Raw genomic sequence first — 22,610 nt, 5'->3', positions numbered from 1 at the left:
ATAGTTCAATTCAAGGTAGTACATCGTTTACACTGGTCCAAGGACAGATTGTGCAAATTCAAAAGGGACTTAGATCCGACGTGTGACCGTTGTAAACAATCTCCAGCCACACTTTTACACACATTCTGGTCTTGTCCAAAGTTATACAGATATTGGCAAGGCATTTTTGACACTTTTTCAGGAATATTTGGACAAACTGTCTGTCCATCACCTCTCATCTCTCTCTTTGGGGTGGCTCCAGCAGAGACCTCCTTCAGCAAACATCAGAGGACTGTGTTAGCATTCTGCTCTCTACTGGCGAGAAGACTCATTCTTCTTCGATGGAAGGATCCACATCCTCCAAGTTATGGACATTGGTTAAGAGAAGTTATGTCTTACATTCATTTAGAGAAGATCAGATATACTGTTAGGGGATCTGTAAACAAATTCTTTGACATTTGGCAGCCATTTATATCTTATGTTGGGAATATGTCGGCAGATAACTTTGTGTAAAGGTCAAATATTGGTTCTGTGTGTGCAAACCTGTGCTCTGTTTCGGTTGATGTATGATTAAAAGGTGTACTTTTGTTGGGGTAGTAGATCTGGTATAGGAGGGGTGGGTTGGGAGGGTTTTTTTTTTTTGTTTTGTTTGTTGTATATATTTCGTCTTTGTTTTTTTTTGTTTTTGTTTTTTTTTTTTTCTTTCTTGTTTTTCTGATGTGTATGTGTATGTGTGGTGTATATAAAGAAAAAAAGAAAATAAAAAGACCTTGATCAAAAAAAAGATAAGCCAAAGTTATTCAAAAGGGTATGTCAGAAAATATATTTTCTTTAGTTTTGTAAAATATAAGTGCCGTTGAAAGCTTTGTTTTTGTGTGTTACTTTCTTGCCGTGCAATACGTGACAGCGTATTGCACGGCAAGATTTTCTTTTTTTTTTTTTTTTTTTTTTTTTTTTTTTTTTTTTGTGGTTATCTGCTGCGGACATACTGTAAGTGGACTGGTCATGTTATTGTCCGACTGATGTGTGGGTTATACAGGCCAAACATCTTCCCTTGCCAACCCAAATAATGAAATCCGTTTTTTTTTTTTTTTTTTTATCTTGACGAAAACCAGAAATATGGTCTGCCTGCATTCATCAACAACTTATGTTTGTGAGACCCCCTACCCCTCAGGACCCCCGCCTAATCAATGCAAAAAATAACGACAAATGGCTTTAGCAGGTTATTCAGAGTTGACGCGGTACTTTGCAGACAACTTACTCTCTTGTTCTCTGACAATAGAATTCAACCACCACCATTTACAGAGACCCCCTCCCCCTCACAGCTCAACTTTGTGGTTTCAACACTGCAGCGAAAGTTTCCTGATATGGGGAAGAGTGACTTGAAGGACTGCATTGATAAGATCAACGAATTTCTCCGTACAACACGCAAATCATCCCAACGACTCTCAATGTAAACCTGTTCAGTATTCATCACAATAAACACATTTTCCCACATGCTCTTTTCCCACTTTGTGTTGTTTTAAAATCTAATCTGAAATATAGAAATAGAAATTATAGAAACAAAATGTTTCACAGCAGTTTTTTCAGGAACAGAATCAGGTTTATTGACATTGTCAGAGAAGGAGTTCACAAACTAAGGATTTTTTTATGGTACAATCGTGCAAGATGACACATATAAGGGTAAATAGAATTATAAAAATATCTAAACACTGTGGCAATATATAAGCAATATCTATACCGTATATCCAGGTCTGGGACGGATTTTAGCAGGGGCTTACCGGGGCTGCAGCCCGGGGCCCCGGCATTCCCGTAGGATTTATATTTTTGTGAATGGATAGTGTTAGAATTTACCGTATTTTCACGACTATAAGCGCACATAAACGTCTTTTTATCCCTTGAAATGTGCGGTGCTCCCTTTGGTAAGGAGACCAGGTGGGGGTTTTTTCCACTCATCAACATCGCTGTTGATGCAGAAGCAGCGAGTTTAAAAATAAAATTAATAAAATTGAACAATATCACACCAAGATTTGTGTGTTTTGGTGAGACGTTTCCTAGCTTTCTTTAGTCTGTCTGCTTCCCTGATTATGACCAGTTTTTTGTCCTGTGGATCAGCAGTCAACTGAAAAGCAGGTTTATTGGGGATCTTGGTGTGATATTGTTCAATTTTATTAATTTTATTTTTAAACTCGCTGCTTCTGCATCAAAAGCGATGTTGATGAGTGGAAAAAAACCCCACCTGGTCTCCTTACCAAAGGGAGCACCGCACATTTCAAGGGATAAAAAGACGTTTATGTGCGCTTATAGTCGTGAAAATACGGTAAATTCTAACACTATCCATTCACAAAAATATAAATCCTACGGGAATGCCGGGGCCCCGGGCTGCAGCCCCGGTAAGCCCCTGCTAAAATCCGTCCCAGACCTGGATATACGGTATAGATATTGCTTATATATTGCCACAGTGTTTAGATATTTTTATAATTCTATTTACCCTTATATGTGTCATCTTGCACGATTGTACCATAAAAAAATCCCTAGTTTGTGAACTCCTTCTCTGACAATGTCAATAAACCTGATTCTGTTCCTGAAAAAACTGCTGTGAAACATTTTGTTTCTATAATTTCTATTTCTATATTTCAGATTAGATTTTAAAACAACACAAAGTGGAAAAAGAGCATGTGGGAAAATGTGTTTATTGTGATGAATACTGAACAGGTTTACATTGAGAGTCGTTGGGATGATTTGCGTGTTGTACGGAGAAATTCGTTGATCTTATCAATGCAGTCCTTCAAGTCACTCTTCCCCATATCAGGAAACTTTCGCTGCAGTGTTGAAACCACAAAGTTGAGCTGTGAGGGGGAGGGGGTCTCTGTAAATGGTGGTGGTTGAATTCTTTTGTCAGAGAACAAGAGAGTAAGTTGTCTGCAAAGTACCGCGTCAACTCTGAATAACCTGCTAAAGCCATTTGTCGTTATTTTTTGCATTGATTAGGCGGGGGTCCTGAGGGGTAGGGGGTCTCACAAACATAAGTTGTTGATGAATGCAGGCAGACCATATTTCTGGTTTTCGTCAAGAAAAAAAAAAAAAAAAAAAACGGATTTCATTATTTGGGTTGGCAAGGGAAGATGTTTGGCCTGTATAACCCACACATCAGTCGGACAATAACATGACCAGTCCACTTACAGTATGTCCGCAGCAGATAACCACAAAAAAAGAAAAAAAAAAAAAAGAAAATTCAGATGCTTTTTTTCTATTTTTTCCCCTTTGGTTGGTGCAAAGAAAAATTTATTTGGAAACAATTGCAATACTTTAACATTTATATATTTAATTTTTTAATACTTAAAATTCAGTTTTTTGTGAATCCTTTCTAGTCATATTTTATTTCCTATTATTTTACAGTTTTTATATCTTCAAAATGTTTTTATTTGTCAAGACAATTCATTTACAGATTTTTTTTTTTTTTTTTGTGGTTATCTAGTGATTTTTTGAAAGAAAATAAAAGAATAAAAATAGTTAAGCATTTTAAAAGGAATTAAAAAAAAAGGAACATAACAGCATTTTTTAAATAAATGATTTATTATGAGAACATATCATTTCACCATTTATTGGGGGTAATTAATTGAATGCTTATTTATTTATTGAACATGTGTATATTTATTTATTTATTTAGATTGGAGTAGATGTGATTAGATGAGCTTTATTGATCTCACAGCGGAGAAATTCACTCGTCACATATTGGCATAGAAGTTACTGGAGGTGCAAACAGGGAGGAAAAAGGTGCATTAAGATGCCTTATTTAAAAAAAAAAAAACATTTAAGGCAACTCGGCCACAGTTGGGATTGAACCCACGAGCTGTTGATCTGGAGACCACTCAGCTTAACCACTGCACTATAAGTTCGCAACATGTGACAGCCCTCCCAGTCTGCTACTTGACCAGACTGGGAGGGGTGTCACGTATTGCACGGCAAGAAAGTAACACACAAAAACAAAGCTTTCAACGGCACTTATATTTTACAAAACTAAAGAAAATATATTTTCTTACATACCCTTTTGAATAACTTTGGCTTATCTTAATGAGGAATCAACTTTGGATATGATTTTAATTTCAACATCACCAGCCGCAGCACTGTCTCTGTCGCCTTTCTCTGGTTGCGCTACAGTCCGTATCCCCGGCTCCAACTTAATTAATTTTATTTTTCATTAAATAATAGCGATGCAGATAAATAGAAATAACAGTTCTCAGATAAGATCGGAGGTGTATCTATAACTACGCAACCATTTTCATAAAATAAGATTATGCAGTCACTTGACTGCATAGTCTTATGTTAAATTAATTAATTAACTTTATTTTAATCAAAAACAAAATAAAATAGCACAGTATCACAACAAGATCCCCAATAAACCTGCTTTTCAGTTGACTGCAGGCCCACAAACGTCACCCTCAGCACGGCAGAGGTCCCAAGCGCCACCTGGTGGTTGTCTGGGTACATTGCAGTTCTTTTTGAAATAAAAAAACTGGCCTCAGGAAATACAACGTGATTCACGTGGGAATCACACAGGAATCACGCAGGAAACCGTCCATTTCCAACCAGTCCCCACTGTACAGGAGTCATGGAACTCTGCTTACAGCTCCTTCATATTTCATGTACGCTAATAACTTGTGTACATGGTTCTTGTTGATGGCATTAAAATCATTTCTAATAGCATTAAAATAGCATTAAATTAGAGTCACTCATTCCTGTATGAACCCTGTGAGCGCTTAATTTAATATGACATATTAAAAAAATCCCACCATCATCCAGCATATGTTCAGTTTCTGCCCAAATATATATATATATATATATATATATATATATATATATATATATATATATATATATATATATATATTTGTAGATTTTTGTAACGGGGATAAGGATAATTCAAAACTTTGATTAAAGTTTAAGTCCCTCGGTATAAAATAAATATTTTGATGGAGATGAGAAATCTGCTTCCTCGGTGGTGAATAACCAATAGTTTGGATCCAATCATTTAAATAAACGGTGTTAGATTTTTTTTGTATATATAAGAATTGTGCTATAATTTCTAGTCACCAATCTGTTGCTGCTATATTTTAATTTGACGAACCGGAATTTGTCGATGTTCTTTTTCCTGTTTGGTGCGATTGCAATTGCGGATCTTGACCTGGCCGGACCTTATGACCACAGTATACCAATCTTCTCATGGCTACTTCCAACAGGATAATGCGCCATGTTATAAAGTGAATCATCTCAGACTCATTTCTTGAAACTTTTCCACTTAAGTAATTGTGAATTGAGCATATTGACAGACAACATTTTATTTTTTATCTTAAATGCATTTTTTTTTTTTTATAATTACTGCTCTAAATGTATTGCTCTGTCAGCTAAAGATCTGTTTTGGTCTCTACACTTTAATTAAATAAATCAATTCAAGCTAAAATGTAAGAGGCTATACTGAGCCTGATCTCTTTGTATCAGAGATTTTCTTACCTTTTAGAAAAATGTCACTTGGAGTAAAGCCCCCCCTGCAACCCTGATTTGCATTTGTATAGCTCACAGCATGTTCATTTACATGTTAAAGCCTCCCCTAGAATTCCATGGGGGGGAGGCATGGGGGGAACACTGCCTAAGAAAGTCCACGTCAATTTCTGACAATTTACGGGAGTTTTCGGCGAAGCCTGCAAATTGCCGTGAAATGCCGCTAACCTGAAGTTCCACGACAATCTACAGTGCCGCATATTGACGAAAATCCCACTTTTCATGCAGTGTAAAATAACTTAACCTGATCACAGCAAATATAGCTGCAAGGCAAAGAAAGGATAGGATAGCTCCGCCCAACGCGCATCAGACACACTTTTGCACCACGCAGGCAGAGCAGCAAAGCTGCTTCAGCCGCGCGTCAGAACTAACTGGTACAATCTAAACTGCAGGCAGCAGGATAATAAAAGCGAACATATTCTGTCAGCAGGTTTCTGCAGTTTAAGATAATTTATGCGTCAATAAACTGTTTCAGAGGAGTGATCACAGCGCTCTGTGTCATCAGAGCGATGTGTGTCTCACGGCCAGCTCCCAGGTTTGATTAATACTTTGTATTAGATACACCTTGCAGCTATATTTGCTGTGATCAGTGGGAATAAAGTAGTTATAATATGTTTTTAAGTGAGAAAATCCACCTGAAAACTTAATCATTGCAGTCAGTTCATCCAGATTATTATCCTGCCTTCTAATACTATTTCTGTCGGAGGCGCTCAGACCCCCACATACCAGTGGTGCGCCGACAGCAGGAATCCCTTCAACAGCAGCCGCGAGAAGGCAGGCACCAGGATAATAAAAGCGAACATATTCTGCTGGCAGATTTCTGCATTTTAAGTTAATTTATGCGTCAAAAAACTGTTTCAGAGGAGTGATCACAGCGCTCTGTGTCATCAGAGCGATGTGTCTGTCTCATGGCCAGCTCCCAGGTTGTCATGATTGGTTTTGGTAATAAACCCACTTGCAGAACACCACTGAGACTGGGTAAAAGATTAACAGAGTTTATTTAAAGATTTCACAATAAAAACATGTACTGGATTCTGGTTCTGGTCCGGACAGGATTTCACAGACGTCTGCAGAGACGGATAGTTTGGTTAGCCAGGTTAACAGATGAATAGCTGAGTTTCAGATGTTTCTGTGAATACCTTGAAGAGGTCCAGGCTTAGTTCAGAGAGAGGGAACCGGTTGGGTCCAGAGACTGTTGGTTCAGCAGAGTGCTCAGAAGCAGCAGCGTCTAGCTTCTGACTTTTCAGTGATAGACCTTGGTTGGAGTGATTAGCTCTTTCCCTAAGAGCAGCAGGTGGATTCCAGAGTGAAATCTTCAGGTTTGGCTCTCTAAGGCAGGCAGGCAGGTAACAGGCTAAGCTCATCCAGTGCTTCTCACGAGAGACAGGTTTCCTAGGAGCGAGAAGACAGAGACGGATTAGAATAGAGTTTCTCTTTGGAGACAAAGATTCTAGTAGTTCAGAGGCTCAGGTTCGCTAACCAAACTTGGTAAACACTGCGGTGTTGAAGGAAGGTCTGGCAGCTGCTTATAAAGGCAGGTCTCCTGATGGGCTGATGAACGTCAGCTGTGCTGGAGGGCTCCAGCCCAGGAGAATCCACAGCACACTCTGCTGAAGAAGTTGGAGAGTCTCCAGATCCCAACACAGGTTTGATTAATACTTTGTAATAAATACATGAATAAAGCACAATCATACTCAGTTTTGCTCCCGCTCTATTTTTAAATACGCAGTAGAAGTATTTAAATGTAGTAGAGGACATGTACCTGTATAAAAAAACGCGCCCTATAGTCTAGTGCGCCTTATGTGTGTGTTAAATACAGAAATGATAGACATAATTGAGACTGCGCCTTTTAGTACGGTGCGCCTTATGGGCGTGAAAATATGGTAGTGTTTTCCCATTATTGCAAGTAGCATCAAATTTTAAAAGTTGTCAGTGTAGAGTGTTTAAGGGACTTCACTTCCACGACTCAGCCTGTCAACTGTCGACTGTGACAACAGTTCATGTCAGCTTGGGGCGCAGCTCTCCTGTCCTTTTGCAATGCAGAGGAGCTACTGCACATGTACAACTTTTAGGGAGAGTCAATGGCAAAAGATTTTTCCGCCCCAGGGAAGAAATACGTCACCAATCCGGATATAAATGAGAAAGTTTTACTCATCATTAAAGATTAAATATTTATCTTGCCCATCTAAAAAAATATTAATATATTTCGAAATATTTTTATTCTATAATTACATTTTTATTTCTTTTTTATGTCTTAATAAAGATCATTGGGTGGGTGGGGCAGCACCCTAACAGCCTCTGTCAGCCAGCTGCCACTGGATTATATTCAGCTGTGGTTGAGAAGTTTGAGTCCATGGATGTATGTTGTATGTGTGTTTTTTGGGGGGTGGGGGGGTTCTTATAGTTGCTGTCAGGAGGAGCTTAGGAGTATAAAAGCTGTGTGGAAGAAGCTTGTCCGGTGCCTGGTGATTCTAGCCCGTAGGCTTCTGAAACACCTCCCAGAGGACAGAAGTGAGAAAAGTGTGTGTGCAAGGTGAGTGGAGTATTCAGTGATTTTTTTTTCTGCCTTTTTCAGACACCACTTCCCGTACGTATCCTTTATGGCAGGTAGTGGTGCGCCAGCAATGTGCTGGCCAGTTTTCACCACCCTCTGCTAAGCCTTCAGAGAGAGGGCAGTTTCCACTGTGACACACTTACATCTAGGTTAAATCTTGGTTAGGATGTCATTTTCCTGTCTGGATTATTTCTGAGGTTGGTCAAGCTGAAGGTTGACTTTATATTTCTAGAAATAACTGCCAGAATCCTGTTGTGACACAAGCTAACCCAGTCCGGTACCTGTTATATAACTTACTGACAGACTTACAAATCATGACATAATTAGAAACTCTTCAGTCCCTCCATATGTCAATGCTGGCTTTCTCTGCTTTGCTTGATGAACACAGTGCCCTCAGGGCCACAGTGGCTCAGGAAGTGTTGGACTTTGTACTAAATCTGGTGTTTTTTTTTTTCACTTAAAAACACCAGTGTCCTTGGGCAAGAAACTTCACCTGTCTTGTCTGCTGTTGGTGGTCATTTATTATTTCACACTCTGATGTTGTTACATAACATCAGGTTTTGAATGTATATAGTGTAAAGCTCTTTGATTCTCTCAGTCTTTTAGCAGCCACTTTAATATCGAGTTCACTGACATTTCAGCACAGTAGGTTCACTTCCTGGTTGGACTAGTGAGGTCGCTGTGAACCACACCTCAAACTTTACAATCCTTTCATCTGAGACTTTGCCCTTTGCAGTTTATAAAGAACAAAGAGGACATGACACAGCTGAACAGGTAGGTTTATTTTCGCCGATGTAACTCTTTCCTTTTATTTTCAACTGTTACAGTTTATATCCATTGATGTATTTCAAAATGCCTAATATAAATCTGCAATCATTGTAAACAATCTGATGTTACAGATCACGGAAAGTCAGTTGCTGAACTTATTTGTTGATACAGTTGATGATTAGTAGTGCTAATATTACTAGTCCTTAACACATGTGGTTTCTGAAATATCAGAAATCAGAAAGGTTTGCAACCGAAAGAACTGAAAGCACTTTATAAATGTTTCAAACACTTAAATGCCTTTTTTCTCTTCTGCAGCTTTTCTGTCATCAAGATGGTTCACTTGCCTCAAAATATATCTTTGAAGCCTTTGTTTAAAGAGGTTCTGGTTGCTGAACTTAAGTTTGACTTTCTTCTACTGATATGCATCTGTTCAGGTAATTTCTAACCAAAAAATCTCTCGCTGCTGAAATAAATGCTTGATCATTTACTGTTAGCAACAAAATGAGAATAAGAAGAGAATCAGTAGTCTTTATTTGTCATGTTCCTCAAGGGTACAACAGAATTTTTAGCAGCTAGAAACAATTTAAAACAAAACAACTCATGCAAATAATGCAAAATAAAGTAAATAAATATTATTTTAAAAAGTTAGAGAAGGACTGTGAGGTTAAAGAAGAAAAAAATATATATACAAGAAAATTGCGGTATTACATGTGAGAATTTTGCATTTATTAAGTATTGTAGAAATTGCATAACTGTTCATGTGATTGTTGGCAGTTGGGTGATTCTTTAACTACTGGCACTATTGGCCTTGCAAACTTGAAGAGAAAAAGTGTAATAAAAAATAAATTCTTACAATTTAATCGGTTAGCATAACTAGTCTAGTTTGAAGATTAACTTGAGAATACACAGATTTTTTAAGACAAATTGGTGTTTTTTAACAGATTTCCCTACTCGGCTGGCATAAATGTAATTTCCATCACATATAAATATTTTTCATTTATTCAATTCAATTCAGTTTATTTATATAGCGCCAAATTCACAACACATGTCATCTCAAGTCACTTTACAGTTCAACCAGATCATACAGTCAAATTGATACAAAGTTTTCTATCTAAGGAAAACCAGTTGATTGCATTGACTCAAATACAATCCCTCACACTAAGCATGCTTGTAGCGACGAGGAGAGGAAAAACTCCCTTTTAACAGGAAGAAACCTCCAGCAGAACCAGGCTCAGTGTGAGCGGCCATCTGCCGAGGCCGACTGGGATTCAAGGAGACAGAAGCAGAGATACAAAAAGCAGCTGTAAAAGGCGGCCTCGTCCAGGAAACACACAGCCAGGCAGACAAGCTCCAAGGCAGATCCCATGCCAGAGGACGAAGAGAGCACATCCACTCAGTTACGGTCAGAGAAACAGGACCACACTGGAAAACAGGCCGATCTCCAACGTCTATAAACAAGGGTGTTGATGGAAGCAGCACAGCTGATGTTTCTTTCCAGGATGGAGTCACAGCCAAACAGGAACAGACGAGGCAAAGCTACTCTGAGGAAAAGCAGAGAGAGCAGAAGGTTAGAGATTGAACTAACAGATTCTGCAGAATAGGAGAACAGAGAGAGAATGAAGCAGAATGATGAAATGGGGGTCCCTATGTCCTCCAGCAGTCTAAGCCTATAGCAGCATAACTATAGAGATAGCTCAGGATAACCTGAGCCACCCTAACTATAAGCGTTTTCAAAAAGGAAAGTTTTAAGTCTAGCCTTAAAAGTAGACAGGGTGTCTGCCTCACGGACTAAAACTGGTAGTTGGTTCCACAGGAGAGGAGCCTGATAACTAAAAGATCTGCCTCCCATTCTACTTTTAGAAATTCTAGGAACCACTAGTAAACCTGCAGATTGAGAGCGAAGTGCTCTGTTAGGAACATAAGGAACAATCAGATCTCTGATATAAGATGGAGCTTGGACATTTAAGGCTTTATATGTGAGAAGGAGGATTTTAAATTCTATTCTTGATTTAACAGGAAGCCAATGAAGAGAAGCCAGGATAGGAGAGATATGATCTCTCTTTTTAATTTTCATTAGAACTCTGGCTGCAGCATTTTGGATCAGCTGAAGGCTTTTAACTACAGTTTGTGGACTTCCTGATAGTAAAGAATTACAATAGTCCAGCCTTGAAGTAACAAATGCATGGACTAGTTTCTCAGCATCACCCCTGGACAGGATATTTCTAATTTTTGCAATGTTCCTCAGATGAAAGAAGGAAATTCTAGAAACCTCTTTGATATGGGATTTAAATGACAGGTCCTGATCAAAAATAACACCAAGATTTTTTACTTTATTATCTGAAATCAGTTTAATCCCATCCAAATGAAGTGACTGGCTAATCAGCTTCTTTTTCAGAGACTCTGGTCCAAAGACTATAACTTCTGTTTTGTCTGCATTCAGAAGCAGAAAGTTAAGAGTCATCCAGGTTTTTATGTCTTCAAGACATGCCTGTAATCTATGTAATGGGTTAGCTTCATCTGTATTTATAGACAGATATAGCTGGGTATCATCAGCATAACAGTGGAAATTAATCCCATGCTGTCTAATAACTCTACCAATTGGGAGCATGTATAAAGTAAAGAGAATTGGCCCTAGCACTGATCCCTGTGGTACTCCACAGGTAACCTTTGAGCATGAGGAAGATTTGTCATTAACATGAACAAACTGAATTCGATCAGATAGATAAGATTTAAACCAGTCTAGTGCTGTTCCTTTAATTCCAACAAAATATTAAAGTCTTTCTAAAAGAATATTATGGTGAACTGTATCAAATGCAGCACTAAGATCCAACAGGACGAGCACAGATACAAGTCCATTATCTGAGGCCATGAGAATATCATTAGTGACTTTCACCAGAGCTGTTTCAGTGCTATGATGAGCTCTAAAGCCAGACTGAAACTCTTCAAAAAGTTCATTATGGTGTAAGTGATCGCAAACTTGTTTGGCAACTACTTTCTCAAGAATTTTGGATAAGAAAGGAAGATTGGATATAGGTCTATAATTGACCAAGTCATCTGGGTCAAGAGACGGTTTCTTAAGCAGAGGTTTAATTACAGCAACCTTAAAAGCTTTAGGTACATATCCCTGTAACAGAGATAGATTAATCACATCTAAAATGGAGGAGGAGATCAAACGGAATACCTCCTTAAATAACCTGGTTGGAACTGGATCTAACATACAAGTTGAAGGCTTAGATGAAGACAATAATTTTGCAAACTCAGAAAGTTCAACTGGATCAAAGCAGTCAAAACCTGGTTCAGATTCCATGACTACCTCAGGTACAATCGCGGATAGAGTAGTGCTTATGATCTTATTTTTAATAAGATCAATCTTATAAAGAATCCCATAAAATCATTGCTGCTAAGAGCAGGTGGAATGGACAGTTCAACAGAGCTATGGCTCTGGGTGAGTTTGGCAACTGTATTAAAAAGAAATCTAGGATTATTCTTATTCTCCTCTATTAATGAGGAGAAGTATGCTGCTCTTGCTTTACAAAGGGTCCTCTTATACAGCAGTAAACCTTTTTTCCAGACTAGGAATGACTCCCGCAGGCCTGTGGAGCGATAATTTCTCTCCAGTTTCCTAGCATTTTGCTTCAAAGTACGCAGCTCTGCATTAAACCAAGGAGCAAGCTTTCTATTTTTAACGGTTTTCATTTTCAAAGGAGCTGCGTTTTCTAAGGCAATACGCAGAGAACTAGCAACCCCATCAACAAAATCATCAACCTGTGAAGGGGAATAAGCTATGCTTTTGCACTCTGCAGCACTGCTCAGCGACACAGAGGAGAGAGACAGTGAAGCAGATTCTTTAAAATTTATAACTGCACTATCTGATAAAGATCTACTAAAATTGAACCTTCTTTTGGGGGAGGAGAACTCTGTTAAAGTAATCCTGAAGGTTATTAGAAAGTGGTCAGAGAGGACAGGGTTGTGAGGAAATACTGTTATTCAAAAATACTATGATACACATCATGTTTTTTCACTGGAAGAGCAATTTCATATATAGTTTTAAGTGTTTATGCCTTTATTGTTAAACACATACATTTATGGATTAGGTAAATTAATTGTGACGAGGACAAGACGCAAATCTTTTGTTCGCCATAACCTGAGATATAGTTTTTAATTAAAGTGGAATATTATCTTTTAAATTATGAAGAAGGTTTTAATGAGTGATTAGAATTTTGCAACAATTAATTTAAAAACAAATGGTGTGTTGGAAATTACACTGCGTGGTGGAAATTACTGGTTGTTGTGGAAATTACAATGACTGGACCATACAAAAATGTTCTTTTTAAAAACTTGGAGCATAATAATAAATAATAATGATAAATAAATACATTATTAAATAATAATAAATTAATTTCAGTTTTTGCATAGGTGGTACTAAGGATGGGAGAGAGGGGTTGGCACCACCGCAAAATGCTTAGCATGTAAAGTATAGTTAGAAACATGTCAAAAGTTGTCTAAAAAATGGTAATTTTATAATATTACCACATTGTTTTAATAATAAAATGAGATAAATAAAATGTGAGAACAAGGGCCTTGTATGTGTATCTAAGAATTACGCCTTCACAATTACAATCTGACAGAAATTGGCGGGAAAATCTATGCTAGCATCACATACTAGCTTAGAAAGGGTCTCTACAATTGTATGCTTACAAAACACATGTATGTGTGTTAAAATAACAATTAATTTCCAAACTGAGTTTGTACTGTTGCACCCAATGTGACCCTGTGTCCTCTATTGAGATTCAAAGCCAGCTAAACTCTTTCCTGCATCACTTCCTCCAAGGAACAGGTGTGTGTTTTATTTGAACAGGATTTAATGCAAAAAGTGTGAATCTGAAACGATACAGAATACATAAAAATATTACTACACAAACAAAACTTCAGAACGAATAAAATAAACGTTTCCTTTGTGTAAAACATGCATTTAAATGGTAACTTAAACTTAGCTGTAGCATAACATCCACTCTAATCTAACTCCAGCGTATTAAAGCAAACAACATATCAAACGTCTCAAATTTACAAAAATAATCAGATATATAGTATCTAGCAACCATAAACCCTTACTCATATTGCCACTCAAAGGGATGGAAAGGAGCGGATGGATGCAGATGAAATCCAAACCATACTCATGCCTGACTTATGGCAGTAACTTCCTGTAACACACCTTCTACTCATCCACTGGCTCAACCTAGCGAACTGTGCAAACATGGAGAAACAACAACATAAAAAAAAGAGCTCTGCCACAGAGTTGATGTTACGGCATGTTCGGAAGTTACATACAATAAAAATATTTTCATTTCAAGCAATATTAAACTTGGCTTTACTTCAAAGGTTAATGGATGACTTGTGCTGTGATGTCACTGTTCATCTCCATAGCAACTACCCAAACAATCTTTCATACAAACTTTTTAAAGGGACATTACAGTGTTGTGGTGGAAATTACGACAACATTTTGGGAGAACTACAATTGGTTTATAAAACCAATTGTAAAAAAAAAAAAACAGTTGTATGACAATGAATACTCCAATTATAGTTTGATTATTTTACTGATATTTTATTTAATAATATTTTAAAACATTAGAATTTTTTTTTCTTTACTATTCATTTTTATCATTGAAGATCAAAAGTCTGGGTGTGGGACAAGCACAAAACAGTAATATTTACATATAAATGAGGCTGAAAAAAGGTGAAAAAGTCATCACAGACTATTAAAACAAATGTCCTAAAACAGTTTGATTGTAAAGAAAACTATAAAGGTGTGAAATGTCCCTTTTTTTAAAATTTTTTCATGAAATATGATCAAAGGACATAAAAGTGCCCGTAGTTAAAGAATCACCCAGTTATAATCTATGTGAGGCGTTCGGGGCAACAACAGCTTTCATAACGAAAGTGTTTTTCAGTCTGTTTGTCTTTGTCTTCATCGCCTTGAAAAGCCTGACGAAAGAGAGCAGTTGTAAACAATGGTGACCTGGGTGCAAGGAGTCCCTTATTATGCTGTGGGATCTTCTTAGGCAGCAGTTCAGTCTCTGGGCAGTGTTAATGAATCCTTCGAGCTGCTTCCTCTCTGCTGCAGTGCAGCTAGATAACTACAACAAGATGCTGCAGCTCAGCACCAAGCTGCAGCTCAGAGTAGAGGTAGAAGCACAGCAGTAGCTCTGGTCTCATATTTTTTTTCCTTAGAATCCTCAGGAAGTGCAGTCTCTGCTGCACCTTCTTCAGGATTGTTAGCTATAGGTGGTCAGCCCAGGGCAGGTTGGTTGGAGTGAAAACAAAATAACCAACAAAAACACATACAAACACTACCGACATTTTCTGTAAATGAAGAGCTGAATTAATTTATGACAAAGAAAAAAAATGCCTACATCACAAAAATAGCTGACTGAGATCAAATTCATACACAGAAATTACATTTATTTAGAGAACAAAGCTGTCTATTTTGTTTTTCAGGTCAGTCCACAGAGACCACTCTGACTCAGCTGGTTACAGCCAATGTTGGTGATGATGTTGTGTTGCCATGTCACCTGGAAGTTCCTCTGAAGGCTGATGAGTTGGAAGTGGAATGGGGGAGACTTGACTTGAATCCTAGATTTGTGCATTTGTGGTTTGAAGGCAGTGAATATAATGATGACCAAAACATTGAATATAAAGAAAGAACATCACTGTTCACTGACAGACTGAAAGATGGAGATGCTTCACTGAGACTGAAGGGTGTAAAACATTCTGACAATGGAAGATTTAGATGCTACGATGCAAAGAAGATTGAAGAATACTTTGTTGATCTTCTTGTTGGTAAGTAAACAAAATACAGTCTGATCCCAATGTTTTGCATATGGATGTGGTAAACACTGTTGAGTGCTGGACTTCAAATTAGAGACACACATTCAATTTGTTCCTTATTATCTTATTGAAAGCTAAAAATATATTTATTTACAAAAATAAAATGGATGAAGTGTAAAGGGTTTTTTCCATTGTTGCCTTGCTGCAAGACAGGCGTGGCTTAAAATTCCAGTATGGGCTCTTTCTGGACAGCTTTGGTATCAGAATCAGAAGTACTTTATTAATCCCTTGCAGGGAAATTCCTTTCTTGCAGTGCAGCCGTTTACAGAAGAGAGAAAAATAAGATTGTGAGTACAATAGTGAAAAATAGATTATAGTATAATAGGACAAAATAAAATTTAAAAAATTAGTAAAATTACCCCCTTCCCATATAAATAGTGTAAAATAAGGTATAAGAATTTAATAAGACAAGGATGAAATAAAATAAGATAATGATCAAATTATTTAAAATCGACAGCATTTACACTTTGCGATGCTGCTCAGTAGCAACTTACAGTTATTACACATGACCATGTCATTGCACATAGTGAAGTAATGAAATAAATTAGAGAGATAAATTATACAGTATATTCAAGGATCTTTCCAGGTGCTTTATCTTCTTCCCACAACCTAAAACCTAAACTGCTAAGTGAATGTACTACACTTTTGTTTGGATTCAGTATTGCTCTATCTGAGCATGGTTGGTTCTTGTTGCCCTGTGATAAACTGACAGCAGGAACCTTACTTACTTTTAAAATGTGGTTTAGTAAATTCCATATTATTTCTGCCTTCTGCTGGTCTGAATGGGCATCTGCACCGTTTCTGCCTATAAAAAGATTTGAACAAAATGAATGGAACATTTTTACTTAAATTATTAATTTGGACTCCTTTACACACAACCAGGAGGCTGGTTTTCAAGCATGGTCCCCGAAGTTAGGGGTCTTCAATCCAGTCATATACCTGCGGTGTCCTGCACCTTTTAGATGCCTCAAAAAACATGAAACAATGGCATCTAATTAGGTAATTCAGCCACTTGATTCATGGTTCTGGGATTAAACATTGTTGCAAAGACATTAGACATTAATCAAATGGTCACACTGCAGATCAAGATGCTCAGTTCTCATTATTTGCCAGAATCCCTTTTTTTTTCTGCATGGACATTCACTTTTCAGTTTGAATGGTTTTGGACATCAAAGTGACTCTCATGTGCAGAATCAGAATGTAGACGGCACACAGCAGTGAAGTGTTTATGTAAGTAAAGTGTGTAACTTCCACTGGAAGTGTCCAATAAATCTTCATTATAAAAAAAATAATAGAGAAGGCTGGAGTCTTAGTGTTATTAAACTCTTGAGAATTTGGAGCCAACAGTGTCATGGCATATCATCAATAAAAAAGAAAGGTACGAAAAAGCAGCACAACTATAAATAATGACTGATTGAAAAGCAATTAGTGATACTTCAGCTGCCTCCGTGGATGTGTCCTTGGATCCTTGGAGATAAGATAAAATGATTCATGATCGCTCACCCCAAGTCTCTAGATTTTCTTTTCATAAATTAAGTCTCATCTAAATCTCCACAATGAAGTACTGGTTTTAGTTATTACTGTGTACTTACATTTTTTATTGTCCGTAACAAAAACTTTAACTCATAATTAGGGCTGCAACAACGAATCGATAAAATCGATAAAAATCGACTTTTAAAAGGGTTGGCAACGAATTTCATCATCGATTAGTTGTGTCGCGCGATTAATGCGTCATCCGCCGCCGCCGTCATCACATCCACTTGACTGAAGCGGGGGAAGAAGAAGAAAAAATACGGCAGAGCGAGCCAGCGCTGCAGGTGCAGTGTTGCCAACTCAGCAACTTTTCAGACCCCTCCAGCGACTATTTTTTTAAAAAGTGACTAGCCACAAATCTGGCGACTTTTTACGGTGTCACTGGCGGCTTCTGGAGACTCTTACGGGAAAGCATGTATCGTTCCTACTCTGCCGTGGGGCGCCTCCCCCCGCTCCCGAAGGATACCCTCTCAGCGCTGCAGTCAGAGCAGCGGGATGTTTACCCTCAGCGTCCAGACTGCAAATGAAGCGCGCATGCGCAGGGATTGACGGTGCAAATTGATCACAATAATTAAAATAGCCTGCGCTTTGTACAGTGAAAAAAGTCGTAACATGCTACTTTTGTCAAAACAAATTAACATGGCGCGGAACCACCATGTTTGTTTGGTTTTAAAGTGGGGAAACGTAACGTTAGTTTCTCAGGTAGCTCATCTGATGCTTTCCTTACCGTGTTACTAGGTTACAGACAGTGATAAGGTTGGCTACTTATTTTACTTTTAATTTCATTTGTTTCAGTTGTTTGGGGCTTTTAAAAAAAAATGTCTCTTTTTGCACTTTATGAAACAAAGTAGCCTATATTTTGTGGATGTACAGCTACATTTCTCATGTACGTTTGCGTAGTTTTAACACAAACATTTATTTTTCATATTGCACCAGGACAGTTAATGAGCAACCTGTACTTGTGTGCTTGTTTGTTCTGTCTAAAATGTTTATTTTGGAATAAAGAGGTTAATATAAAAAATATTTTTTGTCCGATTCATCGATTAATCGAAAAAGTAATCGGCCGATTTTTAAAATAATCGTTAGTTGCAGCCCTACTCATAATCCTTAATAACTGACAAATCAAGGCAATTCAGGTTTTCTTTCACAAAAGAATGTTTTGGACTTTCACCTATTCAGGTATGATGATGTTTCTTCAATCCTTGAGACAGTCTGATAAGAAACATTTGTCTTAAATTTTTACATAAAATGCGATGGAAGGAGTAGAAGAATATGCTGTATGTCAATTTGTATATAAAAAACAAGGTAATGCTACAATAACCACTATAACCATCATTTATAAATTATAAAGGGACAGCTTATTAATTATCAACAGATATTTTTATGAATGTTTTATTCGTTTTTTAAACTGCATTCACGACCAATTTTAAAGGTAAGTACATCATGTATTGAGGTTTTAAGTCCACTGAGGTTTGGTCTAAACCAACTTGGCTGGGCAATATGATCTATTTCTAAGTTTAGAAATGTTTATCAAGATTGATAAACTATCTAACATTAATGAATTGTCACTTTAACATTTATAAATGATGGTTATTGTAAAGTGTTAAACTAAAACTACATCTGAGTTTTACAACAGAGATATTTTTCTTATTTGAAGCTTCAAGGATATAGTTCAAGCTATGTCGGTTATCAGTGAATGATTCAGTAGGAATGTTTCTATCAAACATTTCATAACGTTTTGGATGCAGTGGTGATAAAATCTGACATCTTTATTCTCTGATCATCAGGTTCCATCTCCTTACCCAGTATCGGTTTAGTAGCTCTTGATGAAAGGAACAATGGAGTGATATTAAACTGCAGCGCTGCAGGCTGGTATCCAGAACCTGAAATATTCTGGCTAGACGGGGAAGGAAACATCATGTCTGCTGGACCTACAGGGAAACTCAAAGGTCCTGATGGTCTCTACAGCATCAGCAGGAGAGTGACTGTGGAGAAGAAACACAATAACAACATCACATGCAGAGTCCAACAGAAAGACATCAGCCAGACCAGAGAGAAACGCATTTATGTTCAAGGTAGAACATTTAACAGACTTTCATCATTAAACAAGTCAAATCATATTTGTTACATAAAACTCTTCATCTGTTTTTCAGACGGTTTATTTGTTCCTCCATCGAACTGCAGTGTCTCTGTCAGCTTTAGTGTGATTTTGGGACTCATACTTCTATTTGGAGTTGCTTCTTTAATCTGGACATGGAGACCAACTAAAAAATGTGAGTTACCATTTTTTCATGATTCAAGGAGGCTCCATATTTAAACTTTTATTAAAAAAGTTTTTTTTGTTTAAAACTACCTTAAAATTAATTGTTGCTAATCTGAAGCTAAACTTAAGCAAAACCTTGATTTGTTTTGTTTCCAATTTCTGCAGCAATGAAGGAACTAAAAGATGGGGTGAATGAAGAGAAACAGCAACTCATGAACAAAGAAAAAGTCTTAATGTCTAAGAAAATGTCAGACCTTGAGGAGGACTTAAAAAGGAGAAAGCAGGATGTGAGAAGCATTACTGAACAGATTGAAGCATTAATGAAGATGTCCGAGGAACGAAAGGAGCAAAAAGAACGACTGACTGCTCAAAGACTGGAGGCAGAGAAAATATTTGATGAGAATGACAAGAAGATTAAGGATGTTGAGAGTGAAATAGAAAACCATAAAGAGAACAAGATGGAAAAGAGAGCAAAAGGGTTCTTAAAACTGAGAGAAATCATTATAGAGAGCAATACAATACTGAATAAACAAGTGGAATTTATTCCAGAGAAACTGATAGAGATAACAAATCAGAATATTATCAAGCTGAAGGAGAGAAAACAGGAAATAGAGAATCTTGTGGTGGAAATAGAAAACAAGCTTAAAGAAATGGAGAAGATACAATCTCCCAGCTCAGACTGAAACGGGCCTAGTTCTCTACACCATACTAACACCAGTAAAATATTTTGGTAACTAGTTTCAACTCAGTAGAATCTACTTATTTTCATTACAATTGAATTTTCTGATGAAAAAGTATGAAATTTAGAAATTTTCTGAGGTGAAACAGTTTAATATATTTACATGATGGTCCGAAAACTTCAGAGACAGAAATAGGAACAAGGGTGATAAAGAAATAGCTAACTATTGTGATTTATCTGCGTACTAAACATCTGTGTTTTCAGTTTCAGGTCATAATGTGACACCTGAGCTAATTTTGTTATATCAGGAGACCTGCTGTGTTTAACTGACTTCTCATATATCCTATCATATAGTGAGATGCAGTTACTGTAATGTTTTGACTATAAAGGAAGGCAAAAAGCTGAGAAACAGGAAATAGAGAACCATGGAGCGGAAATACAAAAATGGCTTATCCATCCATCCATCCATCCATCCATCCATCCATCCATCCATCCATCCATCCATCCATCCATCCATCCATCCATCCATCCATCCATCCATCCATCCATCCATCCATTCCAATTTCTCCCTTTCTCAATATAGGCTAACATTTGATCGCAGTGTCTTCCCCTCACTTTCCAGTTCGGGTTCGACAGTGTTCAGAGAAGCACTGGACAATTTTCATTATTGCCTATCTCCAGCTGTCAATGGGTGACTCTGGACAGGTCACCAGTCTGTCGCAGGGCAACTAATCACCTTTGATTTCTACAAAGTGAGAAAATCAACCTACTAATGACTTTCATCTTAGCAGATTTAGTGGAAAAGTTCAGATATTGTTTTGATCGCAAGGCAAAAAACACCTTGAGAAACTTGAGATCTGGATAAATTTTATGTTTCCTGCATCATCATGAAGAAAGAAAATAGCATTTAAAAAACTTTGACTGCAGCATAGTCATTGATTTTTGTACTACGTACTAGCGCTGACTCTTCTACCTATTTGAAAAAAACAAACAAACTGTATTGTGTATAAATAAGAACGTTTCTAATGGCTGTTTTATAGAAAGTAACAATCAAGCTGTGATCTCATCACTCCCAGAATCTAGTTGTCATAACTTTAAAACTGCACTTCCTCACTAGTAGATAAATGGTAAAACAACTCAGAAAAGGGCTTAAATCCATTGGTATCCTGAATTACTTCATACAAATAACTTTAGTTTAAATTAGTGAGAAAATTTTTTTCAGTATGCTTGAGGAAAACTTTGAATAAGATAGCAAAAACATAAAAACTAAACTATGTGCCTCTTTTATTAGTAAAGCAGCACCACATTTACATAGAAAAAGAATGTATCTCCGATAAAATGTTATAAATATCAAATATTTTAATTTATTTGAAAAGGAATCAAATATAAGCGTTTCATATTGTAGAAGAATTGTACAGAAATTTTGACAAAATTATAAATGATAAAAACAGCTTTTAATTTCCTTTCTTAATTGACAATCTCAAATGTTTGTAGCCTTGATGTATTTGTTATCCATGTGCATTTTGCACAAAGAATTTTGTTTGAAAAGAAGCAAACTGAAAAAGGGTTTTACCTTACTAAATATATCCATCCTTAAAGACTATCAGTGCAGAGAAAAACATAATTAGCTAATTTTCACAGAGCATGGGTAGTCTAACACTATAAAATTAAACTGGTGTTTTCAAAGTGATTCTTTTCTGTCAAGTTCTTGCCTTGTTTCCCTTGTGTTGATGTGCTTTAATCGTAAATTGTATCTGAACACCCAGCTAAGCCCCTTGGCATGATCTTTTTACTAGTTTTACAGAATCAGCTGTTTAATCTTCAATAATTACATCACCTCCTCCCTTGATAAACATGGACTGGTGTTGTGTGTGGTTTCCTCTGTTTCTGATGGGAGACCAATACAGATTATGAAGTTCTATCTGTAATTCCCTGTTTTCAATCTTGAGATGACTTATCAGAAAAAAACTTGTGAATAAAAAAAAAACTCAAAAAACCTGCAGCTTTATTTCTGTACTCTGTTTAAATATCAGCTGTTAAGCTTTCTAAATAAACACACTGAAGACGAATCAGCTACAGCTTGTGATTTTACTATAAAATGAGTTTCACAGACATAAAATTGACCTAAAACTGGTTGGTGATAAATGCTGTAGATCTGTCTGAGTAGGCAGATCTAGATTAGAAATGTCTTTCCGCCCAAAGACTGAGACTGAAACAAAGGTTAAAGAATGAGGGAAATCTGCAAAATGAAATTGATGAAGAGGTGGACGAAGGTTGCATTTTAGCTGGAAATTGAAGATTTGCCTAAATTTGGTGTCACAGGAGTAGTCTTGATCAATGATTGGCTGATGATAAGGTAATTGATGAGGTGATTGTGTAGCTTAGAGCCT

At 37.0% G+C, this 22,610-nt stretch overlaps 1 protein-coding gene across 1 annotated transcript in view; it reads left to right on the top strand.

Annotated features, from left to right (window-relative positions):
* Positions 1 to 8,849: 8,849 nt before the first annotated feature.
* Positions 8,850 to 22,610, top strand: part of LOC119781282 (butyrophilin subfamily 2 member A1-like) — a gene marked incomplete at its 3' end in the record, with an annotated part of 35,734 nt that continues 21,973 nt past the window's right edge. The window contains exons 1-3 of the mRNA XM_038281696.1: positions 8,850 to 8,866; positions 9,176 to 9,294; positions 15,356 to 15,372. Of these exons, the coding sequence (XP_038137624.1) occupies positions 8,850 to 8,866; positions 9,176 to 9,294; positions 15,356 to 15,372 (153 nt within the window). The remainder of the gene's footprint in view (positions 8,867 to 9,175; positions 9,295 to 15,355; positions 15,373 to 22,610) is intronic.

This window comes from Cyprinodon tularosa, unplaced genomic scaffold (genome assembly GCF_016077235.1).
Source record: "Cyprinodon tularosa strain WSP-4 unplaced genomic scaffold, ASM1607723v1 ctg1035, whole genome shotgun sequence".
Taxonomy (NCBI): Eukaryota; Metazoa; Chordata; class Actinopteri; order Cyprinodontiformes; family Cyprinodontidae; genus Cyprinodon; species Cyprinodon tularosa.
The sequence above is the reverse complement of the archived record's forward strand: the minus strand, read 5'-3'. Positions and strand labels throughout refer to the sequence as shown.